The sequence below is a fragment of the Chanos chanos genome, chromosome 2, assembly GCF_902362185.1.
Source record: "Chanos chanos chromosome 2, fChaCha1.1, whole genome shotgun sequence".
Lineage (NCBI taxonomy): Eukaryota > Metazoa > Chordata > Actinopteri > Gonorynchiformes > Chanidae > Chanos > Chanos chanos.
In genome coordinates this window covers 31,328,956-31,351,870 of record NC_044496.1, presented here as the reverse complement: position 1 = coordinate 31,351,870, position 22,915 = coordinate 31,328,956, and the positions used below count along the sequence as shown (strand labels likewise).

Below are 22,915 nucleotides of genomic sequence, written 5' to 3'. Positions count from 1 at the left end.
ATTTCTGCAAGATAGGCATAACATGTTAGGCCTCCAAATCTACAGTTGTACATACCATCACTCTTAAATTTCAAACATGTTGAAATTAAAACATCATCTGGCTATAAACGTCTCATATCCCTTATCGGTCATGTTGATCGGACCCATTTTTAGAAAATAGAATTTAATTTGTTTTGCAATTACTAATGCTTGTATTTCAAGACTAACTTTTAATAAGAAATATTTGGAAAATTGTTAGTAAATTATTTAAGTTCATATTGTGAATTTTAACTGTTTTCTGTTAAGAATTTAAGTAAGAATGCATGAGAACGACGCGGTTTGCGTGAGAAACCCTTTTATAGTCAAAAATTGTAAGAAACTGTTCAGAATATTTTGGAGAGGATATACGTCTTTTGACCGACACCATCGCTTCGTCATGTTACTTTTATTTATTTTTTATTTTACTTGTATGGGATCAGCAAATCATTAAATGAGAAAACTTCAGCCAGATAATCTTTGTGTCGTGTCAAGGATACGCTTGTCACTGTCCAACGGTTACTGTTACATTCACATAATCGTGTTGTCATGAACGGCCAAATGGTTCATCGCTTTAAATACTGCTACTGCAGAGAATTGTGGGATGAAATTATCTCTGATTATGATGGTACAGTGTACCCTATGCTAAAGGAGATAGGAAAGGAAGCATTGAAGCATGTTTCCTTAGCATTTAGAGAATTCGAACAGCTCTTATCATGGCTACCACTTAGATACTTCGGGGTCATTTCAATCAGTTAGGAACCTTCCTAAGCAAAAAAGACTATTTGGATGCATCCTGCGTTTTGATTCCTTCTTCTTCTTTTAAATTCCAACAGACTAGGCATGGGAAGTGCATTGATGCCTCCAGCCGATTAAAAACAACATGTGAAAAAGCTTAACGTGGCTTAATGTTCCAAAACTGCGATCAATAATCACCAAATTTTTCTCGGACATCTCTTAAGACTCGGACATCTCTTAATTGTCAGAAACGCCTCCTCCTGTCAAAAAGTCAAAATCGAAATCTCAGGAGTGTGGTCGTTATCTAACGTTAAGCGTTTTCCTCTTCATTGATGCCCATTATCAGGAAACAGCTTAGCGTGCCTTAATGTCCCAAAACAGCAATCAATAACCAAATTTGTCTGAAATCTCACATGTCTTAAGCTATCTCCAATTAAAAATCCAAAACTGAAATTTAATGAAAGGGGTAACGTGTTGGAAATGATTTACGTGTTTATTTGCATATACAGCGGGGAAGTGAGATCAGAGGGCTGTACTACAAAGGGAGTTTAACCTACTCGGCTTTAACTTGGGGTTATCATGGAAAGTCAGGGTTGAGAAAATCTCACTCACTCATTATCTAAGCTGCTTATCATGGTGGCGGGGGGTGCTGGAGCCTATCCCAGTGCTAGTCCATGGCAGGGCAGACACTCACACACACCAAGGGGCAATTTAGCATCTCCAATTCACCTGCATGTCTTTGGAGAGAACCTACGCAGACATGGGGAGAACATGCAAACTCCATACAGAAAGGATCCTGACCACCTGGTTAGGAATTGAACCCGAGACCTTCTTGCTGTGTGGCAAAAGCGCTACCCACCGTGCCCTGCTGACAAACTCTAATTGCCTGAATTGGTGTTAAATGGTACTACAAAGATGATTAAGATGTTGGTTTGATGATTCGATGTCAACTTAATCGGAGTTTGTGCGTGTTCACATAAAAGGGCAATGCAGACAGAGTTTTTGCATAATGGCTCGTGCTCCATATTTTCTCCCTGAATAATGCACATTAATAATGCTGTAATATGATTTGAGATGTGAGGACATGTAAAATAGTTTATCTAAATATGTGAAAACATTAGCTTACACATGGGCTACATCTCTGAAATTGACCACTCACTGTCAATGAATTAAGATCTACTCCCTAAAGCACCTAGGTTGTAAGGCTACCTGTAGGAATGTAATGCTATTGTGTTAAAAATAACTTCATTCTAACAGTCATTTCAGCTGCAACCTCAGTGGAGAGCGCACCTGGCAGCAAGGCAGGATGTGATATAAAAATATTCTATCAAGTGGTATGTATTAACTTTCTTATCATTAATATTGAGTACAGATGTGGTGCGTAGCCTATACTTATAATAGCCTACTCATGTCTTCACAGCAAACAGAAAAAAAAGGCAGAGATAGTGAAAACTGGAGGAGGGCCACCTCCTGCTACATTTTCACAGGCGGGGGTTGGCAATGGCGAACAATAGAGGAAGGCCCATAATGGAGGGGGTCGAGGGGGCTGTCAGTTCTGACCCTGATGTCAGCTCAATGTCCACCTGTTATGTAAAGGGTAATGTCATATCAATCGTTTTGACTGCCCGGTTTAAAATCACTTTATGTAGTTCACATGCCTGTCTTATGTACAGTTTAGAGAAATACTATTGATCTGCTCCAGCCATCAGCATGCCCCTCATCTGACTCTCAGCTAGAGGTAAGTGTGGAAATAGCTGAGGAGCTCTGTGGATTTATCAATGCTGACATGTTGATACAATTTAACAGCTTTTCTCTTTATTTTTTTTTTCAGGAGGACTTGGGTGAGGACACAATGTCAGCCATGTCTGACACACACATCCAGGCTGACTCATTTCATCACTTGTACTTTTATGTCTATTTAACAGTAACTAACATAGGCTAATACTAGGCAATGTATGGCAAATTGTCATGAGCTGATATTTCCAGTCATACATGTATTATTGCATAAGAATGAACCTTGAAGAGAAAAAAGCTTTGGTCAGTTGGCAGTCGCATTATTGTCTTTCAGGAGGAGCTAAATCAACCACTCTCCTCTCCTCTCAGGCCTCTCAGAGAACCGAAAGGGTGGCTTTTCCTTTGCTATTAAAGGGATTATTCATACTGACCATATGTAGCACTAATGATGCCGAGTCCTGCATGCCATGTTTGTTCTTTCAGTGTGTTTTGCCGTGCAGGCTGGATCTGACAATGTGCGGTAGCTCTATAAGCGTATCTTTGAGGTTGACTGCCAGAAAAAATGCTACAAATAAAAAAAAAAACAAACCTTAAACTGGAAATAGAAAAATTGGAACATGACAAAAAGGTTTTGCTATACATTGACCACCCTTTGATCAATATGTCTCTACCATCTGCAACTTTTTTTCTTTTAATTTTTAGAAAAGGGAGAATGCCAAGAAATAAATACATACACAAAAAAAGAATAATTTTAATGTGATGGCTTCTCTGATGGTTCCTCCTGTTCGGTAATCCATCACTGACTCCACTACATCTGGTGGCATTGGCAGTTGGCATGGTGCTCTTTCTTTTCTAATAGTGGCAATGTTATGGAGCACCACACATGCTTCCACCACTTCACATGCCTGCTCTGGACACGCCTGCAAGCCTTGCATATAAGCAAAGCGTGCTTGATGACCCCAAATATCATCTCTATCCTGACCCTTTGTGAGCCATGCTATATTTTATTTGTGCCCTTGTTTGTGGGTCAGGATAGGGGGTCATCAGGTAACGCAGACACAGGTAGTCTCTGTCCCCCAAGCAGCAGGCCATCGACACACCTTTTGAACAATAGAAAGAAGTTGTCACAATGCAGCACGATGTGTGAAATGTAGCGTGGTGGTTGTCTTACCTTGTTCAAATGTCTGACCAAGAGTGGATTCCCGAAAAATGCATGAATCACACAGCGACCCAGGCCACCTAGCCTCCAGACTGGTCACCATTAAATGGTGATTACACGTCATCTGACAAAGGATTTCAGGCCATTTTAACATACTATCCTTGTAAGAAAATCACCACCTAATGTGTCTTTAATTGTCTTGAATATAAGTAAAAGCCCAAGAAAGGAAGCTGGAGGGGTGTTTTTAATGACAGATGATTGATGGAGGGCTTGTTTTTAATAACAGATGATGATAGAAATGCTACAGACAGAGCGGACTTTTCTTATTTTTTTCAGAGCACGCATTAGCCCCACTTACACTGTGGGCTATGAACCCAGGAACGTAAGCCCTGGAACTTTGGCCTGGGCTACAAACACCAAGGCTAGAGTTCCTATCGCGTTTACACTCTATGGGCCATGTAACCAACGGCAGAATTCGCAACCATAGAGACACTATAAAACATTCCATGTAAATGTAAAAATGTAAATCTCTGTAATTGCACACACACACACTGTGAACAGCGAGCAGTGAATTTGTCCTCTGCATTTAACCCATCCAACACACCAGTAGTGAACACACACACACCAGACGCAGGAGCAGTGGGCAGCATTTCTTGCGCCCGGGGAGCATTTGGATTAAGTGCCTTGCTCAGGGGCACACAGCTGTGGATATTAGTCCTAGGAATCGAACCAGAAACCCTCCGGTCACAAGCCCGGTTCTCTAACCTTTAGGCCATGGCTGCCAAATGAAATATTATTGTGAAAGAAAATTAACAAAAAATGGAGCCAGCCATTAAGGTAATAATAATAAGGCCTGGTTGTTCTGTACTGTATTCCAAGTCCAGTGGTACCTGTAACCACTGTTGATCTATGCTGATCTTCATTAGCTCTTGGGCTCTGTTTTATTACATGTTAATGAAATGCTGGCATATTGTGATTGACATGAGTTGGCCATGGCAAGACTGTTAGGTGTGAAATTCAAACATATGTTTTATTGACCTTGACGCAACTATTTACCATATTCACCTCTTGCCTTCACTGTTATCACAATGAGAGAGAGAGGGTGATTTCAATATCAGTTAGCTGCTTACAGCTGGCCCCTGTCATTCCTACAACTCTCAATAACCTGTAGACAAGACATGACATCAACTCATGATGGGCTGGCTTGACTGTACTCAAAGTTTTTTTGTGTTGTTTTGTTTTGCTTTGTTTTGTTTTTGGGGGGAGAGGGGTGAGCATATCAGTGAAGAAATTATATTTTGTGCTGTAACCTCAGGTGTAACATCTTAGAATGAGTGCTCTGAAAAAAATATGACAAGGATAGGCTGAGTGTTAATAGGACAATGATGTAGATATTAAGTAATTTCAAAGAGGACTCAGTTCTCTTTCTGGTCTACTTCATCTCTGATGGGGCCTCAGTCCTCTTTCTGATCACACTATAGTTCCTCTGGAGCTCTCAGGGGGGTATTCCAGAGAGCGGGTTTAGTGAAAGTGAAAAGAGTGGGTTTAGTTAAAGTTAACTCAGAGTGAGTAGTAAACCTCCTAATAACAGTGCACTAAAGCTTCATTATCCTAGCAAAACAAAGCCACAGGGCTATTCAATTACGAGGTTTGCTTTCTTGGAGCCTAAAACAAGATTGACTGCTAACAGCAGGCTACTGTAAAAGTTGATGGTACAATGCAAAATTTTCTTTTTTGCAGTAGTACAGCAGTGAGCCACATGCAACAATTGACTTTCAATCATCATTCATCCTCCTTTCTAGAAACCAACAAAAAGGTCTGTAACATCATACTGAGAAATTAAAATTACATTTGTGAATCTGGTTTCCCAATTTGTGAGACAGGCCTATAATTTATGCTAATTAAAACAAGGCTTCACTCGGCGTGCGATTCACAGCATAAGCTGACAGATGTGTTCTGAGCAGAGTAGTGGTTCACAAACGAGTCGTTCTTTTTGAACAACTCTTTTTAGCGAGTCGTTCGTACCAGTTCACCAGCACAACTGAGTCGTGCTTTTTGTCTAATTCAGCTGCTCCCAACCTACTCCATGCAATCAGTCGGAAACATTTGGCATCACTACGTAGTGTGCACAGCAATGGGCCAATAACAATTAACAAAGACCAAGAAAGTGTGCACGAATGCGCTCAAACAAGTAGGTCACAGTAATGTCCTGCTCTTATGAAAATAGACCAATTATCGTACTAAACTGACAAGTGTTTACATTTACCCCAGTGAAGTAATTATTTTTAATCTTTGTATTACGAGCAAAGGGATCTGAATTGACTTAAACTGCTCTGGTGTCTCGACCATCAGCCTTTTGCAGCTCCTTGGCCAGGAAGCTCCAGTTCGAAAGTACGAGTTTGAAAACCTGACTTTCAAAGTTCGAGTTCGAACTTGGACAGCTCGAGTTTGGAATCATGAGTTCGAACTCGGATAGCTCGAGTTCAAAAGCACGAGTTCGAACTTGGACAGCTCATGCAGTAGATGAGTCTACCTGAATTCGTGGCTCAGCTCGCGTTCAATGGTTCATGCAGCAGCGCATATGACTCTACCCGAAGACTTAACTCATGTTCTGGGTCGTTCTGTCGATTCAGTGGTAACATCATTCCAGCATCCCATAAGGCCTAGCTAGCAGATACTTCTTTGACAGTTTGGAAACAAGGAGGTAAGAAGCTGAAAGACATGCAGGCTCTCGCCTTTGTGCGACGAAATAGAAACCTTTGTGCAGCTAACAAATGAGACATATTGGTTTATGGTACCGGATTAAAAATTTGATAATAGAAACTTTTTTTCAACAAGTAAACAACAGCGCCATTTGTTCAAAAATAAATAGAAAGAGTTTTAAGGACATGTTCGTTAAACTGACTGTTGAGTGAATATAGGTGAGTATGTAAATTTTCATGAATTTAAATATAAAGGGAACATTAGCAAAGAAGAGATAAACAGCTTTATTGAAATTATACATTAAGTTTGAGTAATTATTTTATTAACATTAGATTTGTACATGGCCTTTTGCGTTCAATGTAAAGCTTCAGTGAGTGCTATAAGCTGAAGAAATTAGTGAGGAAACATACCGAAGTGCAAAAGAATCAAAACTTGAAAACCGAAAAAATCCGGTTCAGTTTTTTGAGCTGTTTGAAAGAATCACTTCACTAAAATGAATCAAGCTGCCAAACACTTGAGCAGAGTTCTGGGAGTAAGTTGTGGTGTGGTGGGTTCGATTCCTCTGGGAGCTCCAGTTTCCTCCCATAGTCCAAAGACATGTAAGTCAGGTGAATTGGAGATAATAACTTGTCCCAAGTTGTGAATGTGTTTGTCTGTCTGTCTGCCCTGCAATGGACCTGTCCAGGGTGTTTCCCTGCCTTTTGTCAAATGAGGCTGAGATAGGCTCCAGCACCCCACATGACCCTAATTAGGATAAGCGGCTTAGATATTGAGTGAGTGAGAGTGTCTGGAGGTCAGATTCATCTTAACCTTGCGTTAAGATCCGATCACAAGTGGACAGCTCTAAGTATGTCCATTTACACCTGGCTTTAGAATCCGCGTTTCCAGTTAGGACAAGCGGTTTAGAAAATGAATGGAGTAATGAACTGTGTAAATAAATCACGGTAGTGACACTGTAAAAATACAGTGAAGTACCGGTGACAGCTGTCAGCTGTCAGTATTTCACTGTAAACCTTACACTCTACAGCACAGTACTGTGATAATGTTTACAGTTACTAACTATAGAAATAAATTACAGTAGTGATACTGTAGACAGTATCTACAGTACTGTAGACGGTATCTACAGTAAAAAAACTGGTGACCATAGCTGCTAGTGTTTCACTGTAAACCTCAAATTCTACTGCACAGTAGTGTAATAACTACAACAGTACTTCACTTCAGAAATAAGTTACAGTAGTGACACTGTAAAAACACAATAAAATAAAATACTGGTGACCACAGCTGCCAGTACTTCACTGTAATTTTACAGGACAAAATCCTAGAGTGTACCATTACCAATACGACAGAGTATTAGGGCCACATTAAGAGGAAACAAATTCTGAGATTTCGAGAATAAAGTCATTATATTACAAGAATAAAGTCGTATTTCTACAAGAAAAAAAAAATTATAATATTACGAGAATAAAATCGTAAGATTCTGAGAAAAATACCCCATTAGTTTTAGGGAAATATATTATCAGCAACCAACAAAATGGGCAAGAGGTCCTGATACTTATGATAATGTGGTGCTGATGTGCCAAAAGTATTATGCTAGAAGTATTTTGCTATTTGTGAAACCTATTGTTGTATCTTTGTTACACTATGAAATACAGAAACGGACATTAGAGAGCGAGAAAGAATGGGAAGCATGAGGGGAACAGGAAGCAGGAGGGAGTATCTGTCATGTTGAAAAAGAGTGTACAGAAGATAATAAAGAGGCTGAATCAATAAGCACTGTATCAGGGATTATTGCAACATTACGCCTATACTAAAGTATAAATTCACAAGATGCTCCATGTTCCTCATCTTAACACAGGAGGCAGGCTACTCTTTTGATATTTCCCCTCTAAAATACCAAGTAGCCTAAAATTCTGACTTTATTCTTGTAAATATTATGACTTTTTCCTTGTTAAATTGCTCCTTTACTCTCATAATATTATGATTTTTTCTCGTTAAATAACAACCTTTTTCTCGTTAAATTATGACTTCATTCTAGTAATATTTCAACTTTATTCTTGTAATATGACTTTTTCTCAGATACAACTTTATTCTGGCCACAAAAACGCTGACTAATCACTCTGAGTTTGTTTTTAGGGCTGAAAGGGACCAAGTGTGAAAACACCCTCTCTCTCTCTCTTTCAGTGTGTCCATTCAGTTCCATGCAATCCTGTTGCAATACCTTGATATTTCATTAGAGGTCAGGATGCAGTCCTTTTGGAAGCCTGCCAAGCCTTTTGTTTAAATACTAAGTTGTTACTTTTTAAGAGGAAGAATAAAATGTAGTTTTAAAAAGAGGCTATACAGAATAACAAAGGAATTTTAAAATAATAAAAAGCTAGAATGTACTTTCTGTATTTCTCTAGTTAAAAAGCTGGTTTGTCAGATGATGGGCTATAAGTTGTCCATGTTTTCTTCTGAGAGAAAAAGTGGTAAAAGTCCAGAGTCAGTCTGGCAGTCTTGTCGGAGGAATTAAACTGGTCACCTTCTCCCGTCAGCGGAGTACAAGGGAAGTGATCAGTGATGCGAAGAACAGAGCCACGGACAGGGAAATCTCTGAGGCTCCACCGCAGTCCTTTGCATTTTCCTGTGATGAAAGATGATTCGACATGTTTCTTCATTATAATAAACATAGTAAGCAGAGACGTAGGTAATGAGGATTATTGAAACGGAGGCTCACGTGAGGATGGTAAGCGTGACAAGACTCTGGCCGCCTGCGAATCTTCTGAGACTTCATTCTGTTGCACTTCACTGTGGCGTTATGTTCAGTGCTGTTAAGGAGAATGTGTTTCTCTATTATCTCTATACCCTTGCCCACAGCAGGAAAAAGCAACCTGACAGCGCACGGGGTTCCAAACAAAATAAGCAGTATGTAGTACAGGGACTAAATATGACGGCCGTGATATATCAGGATATATTTGACCTCTCTGGGGTTGAGGGTAATGGAAGAGTATTGGCGAGAGCAGTCACAGTCTGCCTGGACCACCAGCATAACCAGATTACTGTTGGCAATCTGCTGGAGCACAAACATTCTGAAACATAACACAGAGCACAGAAATATTCAGCATTCAACCACAAACATCACTGACATAAACTACACATTTTTATTTTCTATCTCACATGAATACCAGCTGTTATTTTTCCTTGTGTTACATGTGTTAAGGTCACTCTTAGTGCTCAGGTATACATTTAGTTTATTATTTGATTTTACTAAAATGCTTTAGTGGTGAGCTGTGTTGGAGAAGAGTGAGTGATTGGTTAGATCACTCATTGACAGCAGACGGTGTGGCACTGAGTCTGCAGACTTGCTCGTACACATGTCATTTAGTTCATCTCCACACACACAGCTGCACTGCTCTGACTGATCACTCCGTGTCTGTGACACACTCACTTTTGACAGCGGCCACACTTGATGATGCTGTTGGTCTCTCTGATAGTGGTGTCATAGATGAAGCCAGGGTACTCAGTGTCACATGGCTGCATGGACTCTGTCTTCTTCTGCTTGTGCGCTGATCAGTGACACACAGTTATTTCTCTGATGCACACACTCACACAAATCAAAATATGAGAGTTTTAACAGACACATACAGGACCTAAACCTTCGAAACTTATGTGCCAGCAGGGGACAGGTAATATCACTAAAATTCTCTCTAAAGATCATCAGGAGACAAACACACAGGGTAATCATAACAAGCCCTGTAGTACTTACATGCGTGGTACATGGGCTTGGCTTTGTGGGGACACAGTGAGAGCATGCAAGGCAGGGCAGTGCAGACAGTGATTGGGAGAGTGAGATGAGGATGTGAGAGACATTACATACGAAACATGAACATGTGAATATGATGGATGTTTATACATGAATACAATGGTGTAAATCACGATATTTATGTCAGGACATAAGATGGCAGCAGAACACAAAAAAGCTGTGTTTCCTGATGAATTACAGCACTGTGGGAGCATTATGACTAACTGACATACCTTCCACCACATAATCGCTATGCCACACACCACAGACATTAAACTCCAACAAAAATCTGAAAGATACAGAGGGGTCAGAGGTCACCACTCTTCAGTTCTTAAAAACAAACTTTTATATTTCAGATCGGTTTCTATTTGTTTGATTCCTGAATCTGATTCTTAAATTTAAATCAGGGATACCACTTTACCATAAGACTACCCTTATAAAGGGTTTGTGATTGGCTTATAATTAATTTATTAATTAGGCTGTAAACACTTTATAAATCATTAATAAGCTGTTATAAAATGTTAGATAAAAAGCGCAACAGTCACCTAATTGATCCCACATTTTTCTGTACTGTTAAGCCTCCGAACTCACTGGTTATTTAGCTTCCTTTGTCTTCTTCACCAGCCAGCATTTATATCTCTCAGCCCCATCAGACATTTGATAATACGTTACTAGCATTTAACCACCATTAGCATATCTTAATCAAAAAATTTCATTTGGCATATCAAATTTTCATATCAGATTACCAGATTCATATGCCAGGGCTTTGGCAATATTGTTTACCTTGACATTTTCAGCACGCTATCAGCAGTCATCCTCATTATCATCATGGGTTTTGATATGACATATGCTATCATATTAAAGTGGTATATTGTGATGTGTGTTGGGAGGTAGATGGGTGGAAGTTCCCAGCATGCCTTGGGGCAATGGACTGTTGTTTAACCCCAGTTCGCTATTGTTCAGTTTATGTTTCCCATTGTGGCTAGTAGAAGTGCATATTCATCATGTAGTCTTTGTGTTGTGTTGTTAATTCTTGTGATAGTCTAATGTTATCGGTGCACCATAAATGTAACTGTCTGCATGAACTTCCCTCCCACCGTGTCAGCATGTTATGTTTGTTACTTCCTGGTTTATGCTGTTGCAAAATAAAAGGCAGTGTCATTGTTGGGTTGGCATCGTTGGGTTGTTGGGTTTTCTCATCTAGAGAAAACCCAACAACTCATTAGTAAATGGTGATGTGTTTTACACTTTACAATAAGACTTTTGTCAGTTATAAATGTTAGTAATTTATCAACAGATGGTGATGCGTTTTCCACTTTACCATAAGGCTCCCCTTATAAGTTATAAATGTTAGTAACTCATTAGTAAATAGTGATGTGTTTTACACTTTACAATAAGGCTCCCTTTCGGCAGTTATAGTGTCAGTAACTAATACATAAATGGTCATTAAAATTAGGTGAAGCTGACAGTTTAACATGCTCACTGATAAAGGGACAAGATAAAGTAAGCTAAGTAACTAGCAAGATCTGAGATTTAACAGAATAGACTGATGAAAAGTGCAGCAGCAACTTTTCATCAAATGGTGAACCCACATAAATGTAGGAAAACTGTTTTATAACTTGTTTATAATTGTTTATGAATTATTTATAAAGTTTCAACCTAATTAATAACATAATTGTAAGTCCTTTATGAACCCTTTATGAGGGTAGTTTTATTTTAAAGTGGTACCAAATCAGGTTTAGAGACTTGCGTGTAGATCCATCCCTGGAGCCATGGGTTAGGGTTAGGGTAAGAGACCTCATTATTAGCCAACAACAGCTCAACTTACATTAATGCATTGGAAAAAATCCATTTGAGAGCTGCCATGAGGTTGTAGAGAGGCTGCACTCATGAAGAGGAAGAGACAGAGAGAAGAAGAGAAGTGGGGACAGATCAATCAAAATGTTGCATCATCAGAACAGACATTGGATCTCTTTAATGATAAAATAAAACTCACCATTCTTATCATGGTTCACAACATAAACACCATGAGCATTAAACTGCATGAGCCTGTGCAGCGGACATGTGCACACACACACACACACACACACAAACTGGTTATGGCCAGGAAATCCAATCCAGAAGCTGGGTGAAGCGGTAACGGATCTTCAAAATACGACTGACAGAGTGGGTGAAGCCGAGGAGCGGATAACCAAAATCGAAGAATGGAGTGCGGAGATTAAAGAGGTACTGTTGGTCATTAGAAACCCAGGAGAAAATGCAAATGAAAGTGATGGATTTAGAAGCATCGTTGAGACGTAGCAATATCCGCATTTATGGCATATCAGAGGGATCTGAGGGAAACAATATGCTGCAGTTTATTGACAGTTTTATCAGAAAGGAACCCCTCCCGGAAGTTGACCTTAGAATACAGCGATGCCATAGAGCACTCGGCCCCAAACCACCCAAAGAGGCGCAGCCCGGGCCAATGGTAGTATATTTCCAAGAGTTCAAAACTAAGCAATTGGTGTGACACTCTGCCTAGAAGAAGGAAGAGATTCACCACAGTGGCAGAAGGATCTATTTTGACCATGACTACCCTGCAGAAACGCTAGCAAAAAAGAAGGCATACGCAAAGATTAGGAAGATTCTTCAAGAAAAAAGAATAAGATTCCAAATACCACCGCCAGCCAAGCTACGTGTGTTCTTCGACAGTAGGACGATAACCTACGGGAACGCAGCAGAGGCAGTAGAGGATTTGAAGCAGAGGGGTTTTTCGATCGACCGGGAAAGGTCTGCAGAGTCCCAAATCATGGAAAGGATGCAGAGGCTTGCCAGGCAGCGATCAGTGAATGGAGCCGACCGGCAAACTCCCCAAGAACGAATCAAGGAGAAATTGCGAAGTTTCCGTCAAACAGGATAGACTTAAAAATAGTGCAAACAGCAGGTGATGTGCAGACAAACGATTTTATACTGCAAGAGCAAGGGACTGGGTAAGCAAGATATCAGACTGGTTAGGGATATTTCTTAAGGACTTTTATACAGAGTAATGGGACACCCATGGTACCTGCTGCCTGTTAATCACCGATTCCTTCCTCCCTAATGAGACTGTTCAGTGTACTTGATTGATTATACAATTACAAGTTCTCATTTTTTTGCATGAGACCAAATCTTTGTTTGATGGTTCTAAGGGATTACCCTTAGCCTATATTTAGAGAAATAGTTGTCCGACGTACGGGTAAGAGATGTTGGTAGACGAATATTTGGTGCACAGAATATACTCTTGAAGTGGGGGTATTATACATTGCACTGAAGGGGGGCTCTAGTGGATAACTGGACTATTCCTCCCAACATTAAGAGGTGGTTTACTATTTCAAAATGGAGGTCTATTTGAGTTTTTTGTCTCGTTGGTCTACTTTATCTTGTCATTTTGTGTTCATTTTGCGTTCATTTTATAGTTCAAGAATAGTTCAAGTATGGTCACCAATAGCATATCGCTCACTTATTTGTGTTAACTGTGAGATCAAGTGCAATGTCAAGAATATAGGGTGATTACCCTTAATGTTAATAGCTTGCACAATCCAGTTAAGAGGGGTAAGGATATTGCAAAGATGAAAAGGGAAAAATGTAATATTTTGGCAGGAGACTCATCTCAATTGCACAGAACATGAAAAGTTAAAAAAATAGGCTTCAAAAATGTATTCTACTCATCCTGTAAGAAGGGGAGAAAGAGGGGGGAAGCGATACTAATTTCTAACAGAGTGAATTTCCAAGTGATCTCTGAATTATGCGAAAAAAAGGGACAATATGTTTTGGTTAAGGGATATCTTGATCAGAAAGAAGTAACTCTACTTAATGTGTATATACCGCTAGAGCAGGACAAATCTTGTCTTAGGGAAATCTTTCAATTGATTGCTTCTGAGTCCTCTGGAATTCTAATATGTGGAGGAGGCTGGAATGTCCAGATACAGCCCAAACTCAACACATTAAAGGGGCTTACTCCTAATGCTAGGATGACTGAAAATGTTGATAGAGTTGGGAATGACTGATGTATGGAGGGACTTCCACCCAACAGAAAAACAATTCACATTCTATTCAACGAGTCATGGTGTGCATTCAAGGATTGATTTTTTTTTTTTTACTTTAGCTCAGACAGGCATAGACTTAAGGACTGTAGGATTGGAATCAGAGATATTTCTGACCACTCATCTGTATATTTAATCCTGCATTTAGATAATAGAAAGAACTAGAGATGCATTTCCATGAGAAAATGCGAATGTGATGGCGCTGCTGCATTATCCACACAGAAAAGACATGGGCACACGGCCGTGAATCAAACCCGTACCCTTCTTGTCGTGAAGTGGCAGCGTTACCCACTGCGCTACCGTAGGCAGTACACTCCTTTGGGAAACTTTCTCTATTTACTTCCAACAGGAAAAATAAGTGGTTCGATTGGCAACAGAAAGGAACCAATCAAACAAACACCAGTCAACAATCATAAAACTTAAAACGAGAGCAATATTCCTGCTAAAAGTGTGGTGCACCCTAAAATAGGAGAGAACTTTTGTGTTCTTAAAAAAAAATATATGTATATGTATTTCTTATTTATAAATATTGTTAAATTAAGTATTGTTGATGTACCTTATTCATTCAGTTCTTTTTTTTTGCTAACTATAAGCAACAAACGCAGGCATTAGGCCTTAGTTTTGCCGGAAAGAGAGGAGCGGAACCAATTAACCCAGCAGGTGTTGCACCCAGGTTTCCTAAGGCGGGGGTTTCCGCCCTCTCCTCAGAGATAATTGGGAAGAGAAAGAGTGGTTCGCGTCCTAACTCTTTCAGTCGAAACATTTGTGTTTTTCAGGTCAGTATACCGTGAAAACCACCAAAAACCTGCTTCTCAAGGGTGAAAGTTATGAAGCATGCGTGTGATGAGTTTAGTTAGTGAGAGTGAGTGTTGATTTTCGAGTGTATGAAAGTATGAGAGTGTAGAGCCGCATACGGCGGCATTATTACAAAATGGCGATCATCACTTTGTAAATTGAACGCTTTATGAGTTCGACTGTGTATTTTGAACAGCAACATTTTCAATGTTTGATCTGAATCTGACTGACTGAATCTGTGCAAGATGAATGAATGAAAGAATAAATGAATGAATAAAAGAAAGAATGAATGAATGAATGTGTGAGGTGAGTGAATGAATCATTGAATGAGTGTGTAAGCTAAGTGAAAGAAGGAATATGTAACAATGACACCATGCATTAGGGAGAGTCTTAAATGTTTACTACATTCTGGTTTCTACGCTGTAGAGAGATAATTGGGAAGGGAAATGGTGGTTCGCGTCCCAACTCTTTTAGTTGAAACATTTGTGTTTTTCAGAGAGGCAAACAACAACAAATACAAATCATTTGTTATGGCGATTCCAGTCCTGGCACCCGTAACAAAAGCTCTGTTCATTTTGCAAAGAACCAGTGATTCTCAGCCACAGACAACGACGCGCTAGCTAAGTCAGGATGTTTATGGAGCAGATCACCAACTTTGCTGACAATCGTCAGACTCCTTACATTCAGCAATCACATTAATACCTCTAAATTAAACATAGTCATTTTGCGAGCAAAAGATCATGGAATCCAACTCTTGACTGCCGCTGTGTGCAAACCCTCGTCGTACCAGAGCTGTAAAACTTTCCCATTTATTTCAATGCGAAAGGAAGCGATTAAAAACGGCAATGAAAAGAAACAAGTGGACCAATCAAACACACACCAGCAATCATGATACTTGAAACAAGAGCAATATTCCTATTAAAAGCTCTGCACCTTTTGCAAAGAACCAGTGATTCTCAGCCACATACAGCAATGCGCTGGCTAAGTGAGGTTGCTGACAATCGTCAGGCTACGTACATTCAATCACATTAATACTTCTAAATAAAATATAATCAATCGTTTCGCGGAGCAAAAGACCATTGAATCCAACTGTTCATTCATTTTCAATGGGAAAATAAGTGATTAAAAATGGCAACAAAAAGAAACGGGTGGACCGATCAAACAAACACCAGTCAACAATCGTACTGTGAGAACGAATTACTAGTTTAGTACGTCGACAACACAAGCTGTTTAGCTACAAGAGCAGTGCGAGATTTCTTCTGTTAACACAGACTGCCTTGACTCACCTGAAATGCGAAACTGAGGATTACGTGCAATTCGCGAGATGAAATCTGGCCAAATCTAACTGTAGAAAAACTCGATCTGTCTCCAGCTGAAGTGTGGTAACCAAAGGGGCTCAGAACAATTTAGCAAGCTAACTGGCAAGCTAAGTTGTTAACGCTAACCCTAACCTTAACCGTTTCGAACGGCGAGCATCATCAGTTCACTGACGGCAAAACAACCAATCATAGCAGGGTAGCGTTTAGCATGTCCACCAATCATTACAACAGGAGCTAAACGATGTGCTGCGTCATGTTTTTCTGCTGGGTCCTAGTGTTGCTCGAATGCATTTAAATGGGCCAAAAAATGATTAAAAACGGCAATAAAAAAAAAAAACAAAAACTAGTGGACCGATCAATTAGCTGCATATAAGCACACTACTAGGCATTAGGATGGATCTATTACCGCTTGAATGGAATCGATATCATGAAAACTGCGGGAGGAGAAGCGGCGCCAAAATCAAGCGGAATAATAATAATAATAATAATAATAATAATAATAATAATAGTAATAATAATAATAATAATAAATATAGCCGCAAGCGGCGATCAGTGGTTAAACACACCCTACACAATCCTGCAAAGTTTCATGATATGTCAAACCAAAGCTAGTTTAAGGGCTGCTCAAAATGTATTGGCTGATGCCAGGCATCTGTTTTTAACTATAACCTTGTCCATGTCGATTTTATTTGAAGTTTTCACAGAGACAAAGCATACAAAATTGGAAGTTCATCAGTCAATAGGTTTAGGAAGTAGGACCACTTCTGTGCTACAGCACCACCTATGGATGGATTTGCATCAAATTTTGTAGGCTTAAGTCTCATGTCCTATAGTTGTCACATCTCAGGTTTTGTGAGGATTGGATTTTGCGCTCAGGAAATAGACCTCATTATAGCAGTAGAGACCACGCCTTAAAATTTCATTAGCTTACTGCAGCCATATTTTTTAACGTAGCAACTTTCTTTATAGAACTTTTAAAGATAGTTGTCTGAGGAAGCTGTGTACCAAATGACATGCAAATTGGCCAAACCGTCTAGATGGAGATAGGTTTTGAAGGTTTTTCAAACAACTCAAAATGGCCGAAATCCAACATGGTGGATCATTTTGGACCATCATTTTGGTCCAAGAAGCTATTTCGTTCCTCTTGAGGAGATGCATCTAACAGAACTGGTTTCATGTCCCCAACACATACAGGTCAAATGTCATGACCTGTTAAATCCGCACATCTTTCACATTGCTCTATAGTGCCACCATTTGGACAATTGGAAAAACGTTCATGCTGATTGCTCTTTGACACATCCTGAACAATCCTACAAAGTTTCATAATGATAGCTCATAGTTAAGTCACTTTAAGGGCTGCTGAAATTTGAATGGCTGATGGCGGCCATCTTTTTGAGCCATCAACTTGGCCTTGTAGGCCTTACTAGGACTTTTCACCAAGACACAGCATCCAAAGTTTGAAGTTGATCGGCCAAGAGGTTTAGGAGTCATTATATGAATTGAGGCCACACCCCAAAAATTCATTGGTTAACTGTGGCCACGTCTTGTAACACAGCATCTTTCCTTATAGAATGTTCAAAGATATAGGTCTGAAGATGTTATGTACCAAATTTCGTGCAAATCGGACAGACCGTCTAGGAGGAGATACATTTTAATGGTTTTACAAAAAATTAAAAATGGCGGAACACAATGGTCCAATTGACTTTTTTGCTCATCAGGAACCAAGGAATCAGGGGAGAAAAGAATTTTGGTCACCATGTGACCAATCGAGGTAAGTTTTCTTGCCTGAGTAGTGGCTGATCATAGGAACCTAGGTGCCATGTTTGGTAGCTCTAACATATGCAGTTTTTGCTGTGCAAACACTTTTAGTGCAGAAAAATAATAATAATTATAATAATAAATATAGTTGCAAGCAGCTGAGCGCCAGCAGGTAGAGGACTGATCAGAAGAAGCCCTGAAGAAGACAGCAGTCCATCAGAGTGTGAGCAGACATCCCTTGATGGGACTTTGGGGGAAGCAGGGACCCGGGCTTCCCCCGCTTGGGTGCATGCCGGCCGGGTAGGAAAGGGAACTTCCCTGGGGCCCGGAGGTTGGCTCCAGGGACTGAGACCCAGGGGGAAGCAGGCACCCAGGCCCAGTCCAGAAGCTCCCCCCATTAAGGTGACTGGAAGTCGGGGAAGACCGCTGGCTTCCCTGGGGCCTGGAGGTTAGCCCCAGGGACTGAGTCCCCCAGGGGGAAGCAGGGAGCCAGGCCCGGTCCGGAAGCTCCCCCCATTAGGGTGCCTGGAAGTTGGGGAAGACAGCTGGCTTCCCTGGGGCCTGGAGGTTAGCTCCAGGGACTGAGTCCCATTGGGGGAAGGTCGGGAGCTCAGCCAGGGCCTGGAGCCACCTTCCGGAAGTGATGTCCCATTTGGGAAGCAGGGAGCCAGGGTTGGTTAAAAAGCTCCCCCCATCAGGGTGCCTGGAAGTGGAGGAAAGCGGCCGGCTTCACTGGGGCCTGGAGCTGAGCCGGAGCCTGGAGCTTCCCTCCGGGAGCCAAGTCCCGCCGGGAAAGCGGGGACCCAGGCTTGGGCCTGGAGCTCCCCCCAGCGGGGCGGCTCTGGAGGGCCGAGAGGTCCCATGGCCTGCCTCTCCGGAGCCCCAGGGCGCAGTACCCGACGCTCCGTTGGTCCCGGAGCATCCGCTCTGAAGCACAGGCCATGCTGCCTCCAGCATACACCCGCTGAAAGAAGCCTGACCCCCTGGTAACCCAAACTGGAATTTGGCTCCATTTGGTCTACCAGGGGGTCAGGCCTCTGGAAGTCATGCTAGGTGTGGAGACGATGCTTCCTGGGCTTAAGAGTGGGTGCCTGGGGACCAAGGGAGAGCTGGGCTCTGGGCTGGAGCTCCAGGGAGCGAGGCAGAGGCCCAAGTCTCCCATCGCTTGGGTCAAGGTCAGTGGGCATGGATGTCCTGGAGTAATGAGTACGTCAATACCTTCTGATGTATTTTTCTGCTATAGTGCCCCCATGTGGCCAAATTGCATGGAACTTGGTGGGTGCCCAGTAGTCCCCCTCTCAATGAAGTGGACCAAGTTTGGCATCAATCCATGCAAGTCTCACTTCCTCTTTCAGAGGCTTCGCCATCAAAGTTCAATGGACGACAGCAGCCATATGGTTTGTGCTAGCCAAATTCTTTATACAACTTTTGGTCAGGCTGCTCCAGAGACGATGTGTACCAAATCTGGTGGTGGTCGCATCAATGGCCTAGGACTAGTTCGCAAAAGTAGGTTTTTGGAAAAACTCAAAATGGCGTACAATCCAATGTGGCAGATGTTCAAGAAATGGGTCCATTCTCCTCAGCATGACCAAGGGAATAAGGTGACACAAAGATCAGCACTCTAGGTCACAAGGTTCAAAAGTTATAAGCACAAATATACTGCGGAGTTTGACCTGTTGGTGGCGCTAGAGCCAATGACGGAACGACACCAAATTTGGTGATAGCATATCTTTTACTGTGCTCTATGAAGGTGCCAAATTTCATCATGATCCATGAAGGACTTCTATGCTGTGCCATTGAAAATGACTTATTCCAAGATGGCCGACAAAGAAAATGGCTGACGGCAAGGGCTCATAGTATTCCATTTAGGGCTTGATACTGTGATGATGCACAAGAAGTTTGGCTCAAATATTTGCTCTTGTCTTGGAGTTATGGGTATTTGAATGCAATTTTTCATGTTTGTGTGCTATAGCGCCACCAAGAGGCCAAACGTCATGAAACTTGGTGGGGCCCCAGTACGTATCACGTCAATGAAGTGCACCAAGTTTGGAATCAATCCATCCAAGCATTGTTGAGATATGCTCACTTCCTGTTTTAGAGGCCACTCCATCAAATTTCATTGGACGACAGTGACCGCACCCTTTGGCCTAGCAAAATTCTTTATACAGCTTTTGGTCAGGATGGTCTGTAGATGGTGTGTATAAAATTTGGTGGCGATTGGATGGACGGTCTAGGACTAGTTCGCAAAAGTAGGTTTTTGGAAAAATTCAAAATGGCGGAAAATCCAGGGGGCGGGATTGACACTGATGGGTCCACTCGACTCGCCATGATCCAAGGATTCAGGGGAAAAAAAAGATCATGAGCCTAGGTCAAGCGGTTCAAAAGTTATGAGCAAATATGTGTAAAAAAGTATGTTGATTTTTGGCCTGTTGGTGGCGCTACAGGGGTGGGTGGAGAGAGCCCAAATTTGGTGCCTGGATAGCTTGGACTATCCCCTATCAATGTGCCAAATTTCACAACTTTCTACGAAGGGGTTCTAGGGGCTGCCATAGACTCCCATGGCGGAAACAATAATAAATATAGCTGCAAGCAGCAATGGCGGGGCCAAGCAGCTTACAGGCACCATTTAGACAAGTAATCGGAACCACCCTGGAACAAGACACCAGTCCATCACAGTGTGGGCACACTGACCCCCACTCTTAGAGCTTGAGCAGAAACCAAGGAAAACCACATATCACTCCCATGGTCTGCCATAGAAAACCAGGGGAAAAAAGATAATACTGAGATGGCTATAGAACGAAATGGACAACACAGTGGGTTCATAATTTCTCAACTAGGGTCTTTTACTGTGATAACTCACAAGAAGTTTGGCTGAAATATCTCCTTTTCGCTGAAGTAATTGGTATTTTACTATATTTTTTTTTTCCTTTTTTTCTGGTATAGCGACCCCATGTGACCAAATTTTATGAAACTTGGTGGGTACTTACTAATCCCCCTGGCAATGATGTGTAAAGTAAAGTAAAGTCAAGTCTCCGTGATTGCACAAACACACTGTGAACAGTGAGCCCGTGGAGCATTAGGGTTAACACTAGAAGCGCCGAGCGCCGGTCATTTGACCGCTGTGACGTCTTACTAGAAGCGCCGTGCTGGTTTGACCCACTTATACCTAGAAGCGCCGAGCGCCGGTCATTTGACCGCAGTGACCCAAAAAAAAATTAAATCTTTGCACTCGGTCAAATTTCAGGACCGTCCTTTCATGACTTTTCCTAGATTTGTGCATTTTATCACTCAGTATCCTTAAATTTTCAAAATCACCCCGGTACAAGCTAATTTAAAGCTATTTTGCTTCTAATTCTGTGAAACTGCTGTCAGCCTCGCTTTCGGCCATGTTGTTTCCTACTTTTGAAGGCTGCGATTCTCTTTTCTCGCAGCAGATGGCGCAAGGGTTCGCTCGTACTAGTTTTCTGTCTTTATATATATATATATATATATCGAGAGTTATAAGAGTCATACATTAATATTACATAATGTGCAAAAATGACGACAGTTTAATAACTATGAAGCGCATTTTTGTTTCATGTAGGCCTACATGGGCGTATCAATTGTCACTGATTTTTGCACTAGCCTACTTGAACCGTGCGTAATTAGTCATCATATGACTGATAGTTCGTGTGTAAACTAGGGTAAGCTTTATTCTCATGTCATGACATTACATTATTTTAGAGCTGCAAAAATAATTTACAGTATTAAAATGCAAATGTTTTGTAAAGCGGACAAACGTATAATAAACGCATTTTTGTTTCACGTAGAGGGGCGTAACTAATTATTATATGACTTAGATAGTGAGCAGGAATTTTGCGAATGCTAATTCATTCAATATAATAACACCCTACGCAAGAGACGGCACAGTATGGGTTGAACAAACTGCTGGCGCGAGAGTGCAATATCATGAGAGAAACCCCAGGGCCCACATGTTATGCCAAGGACAATATTACAAGTCCATTGGGCAGTTTAGTGTGTTTGGTTGACACAGAAATGTGGTGAAAGATTCAGAAATACTCTGAAGCAGAAACTGATCGAAGTGATGATCGAAAATAAGTTCAAACTGCAGGTCTCCTTTATTTGGGAGGTATTACGGGCGGTAAAATCATAAACCCGGACGACTACTGGTCTGCTAACGTTGGAAATCCCATTTTCAGAGACGGATGTCTCGACAGAGATTGCACGATATCATGCACTATCTGCGCTTTGATGACAAGAATGCAAGGGCTGCCCACCTTGTGACAGATAAATTAGATTTTCGATAAAGTATTGCTTCTTACACACCTAGTGAGAACATAACTGTAGATGAACAACTGTTCTCTATCAAGTTGTTACTGTGTCGTTTCACAGAGAACATGGCCATTAAACTAATTTGCTATTAAATTCTGGGTGGCCGCTGACGTTGAAACAAAATACATGTTGAGCGCAATTCTCTATCTAGGGAAAGATGACATTAGGCCGGCAGTAGGCCGAAAATTTCTTCACCTCATTGGCACTGGCAAACAATCTTTTGGTCTACGTTGAAGGGAACTTCTGAGTTAGTTGACCAAGTGATTCATGACGCGGTCGTTGGGAGGGGGTTGGGATCACACCTAGGCTATTGTTCTAGGCTGTCGGTCGAATATCTCTCCACTTGAATTGCGAACACAAAACATCGAGGTACAACATTCCCTACTTGGACAGGCTGTGTAATAGTGGTTACAGCATCCCGACACACAGGATAATAAACAGCTCGAAAAGTACTTTATCTGTTTATGTACTTCGTGCATTTCACTGTATACACTATCTCGTGTATCTATCGTGTGTA

General features: G+C 41.3%; 1 protein-coding gene across 1 annotated transcript in view; it reads right to left on the bottom strand.

Annotated features, from left to right (window-relative positions):
- Window positions 1-8,879: 8,879 nt before the first annotated feature.
- The window catches only part of cacna2d4b (calcium channel, voltage-dependent, alpha 2/delta subunit 4b), a 63,313-nt gene continuing 49,277 nt past the window's right edge, over window positions 8,880-22,915 (bottom strand). Inside the window, exons 34-40 of the mRNA XM_030765239.1 lie at window positions 11,959-12,011; window positions 10,364-10,419; window positions 10,095-10,115; window positions 9,777-9,894; window positions 9,302-9,417; window positions 9,066-9,148; window positions 8,880-8,972 (exon numbers count right to left, since the gene is read on the bottom strand). Coding sequence (XP_030621099.1) covers window positions 8,880-8,972; window positions 9,066-9,148; window positions 9,302-9,417; window positions 9,777-9,894; window positions 10,095-10,115; window positions 10,364-10,419; window positions 11,959-12,011 — 540 coding nt within the window. The remainder of the gene's footprint in view (window positions 8,973-9,065; window positions 9,149-9,301; window positions 9,418-9,776; window positions 9,895-10,094; window positions 10,116-10,363; window positions 10,420-11,958; window positions 12,012-22,915) is intronic.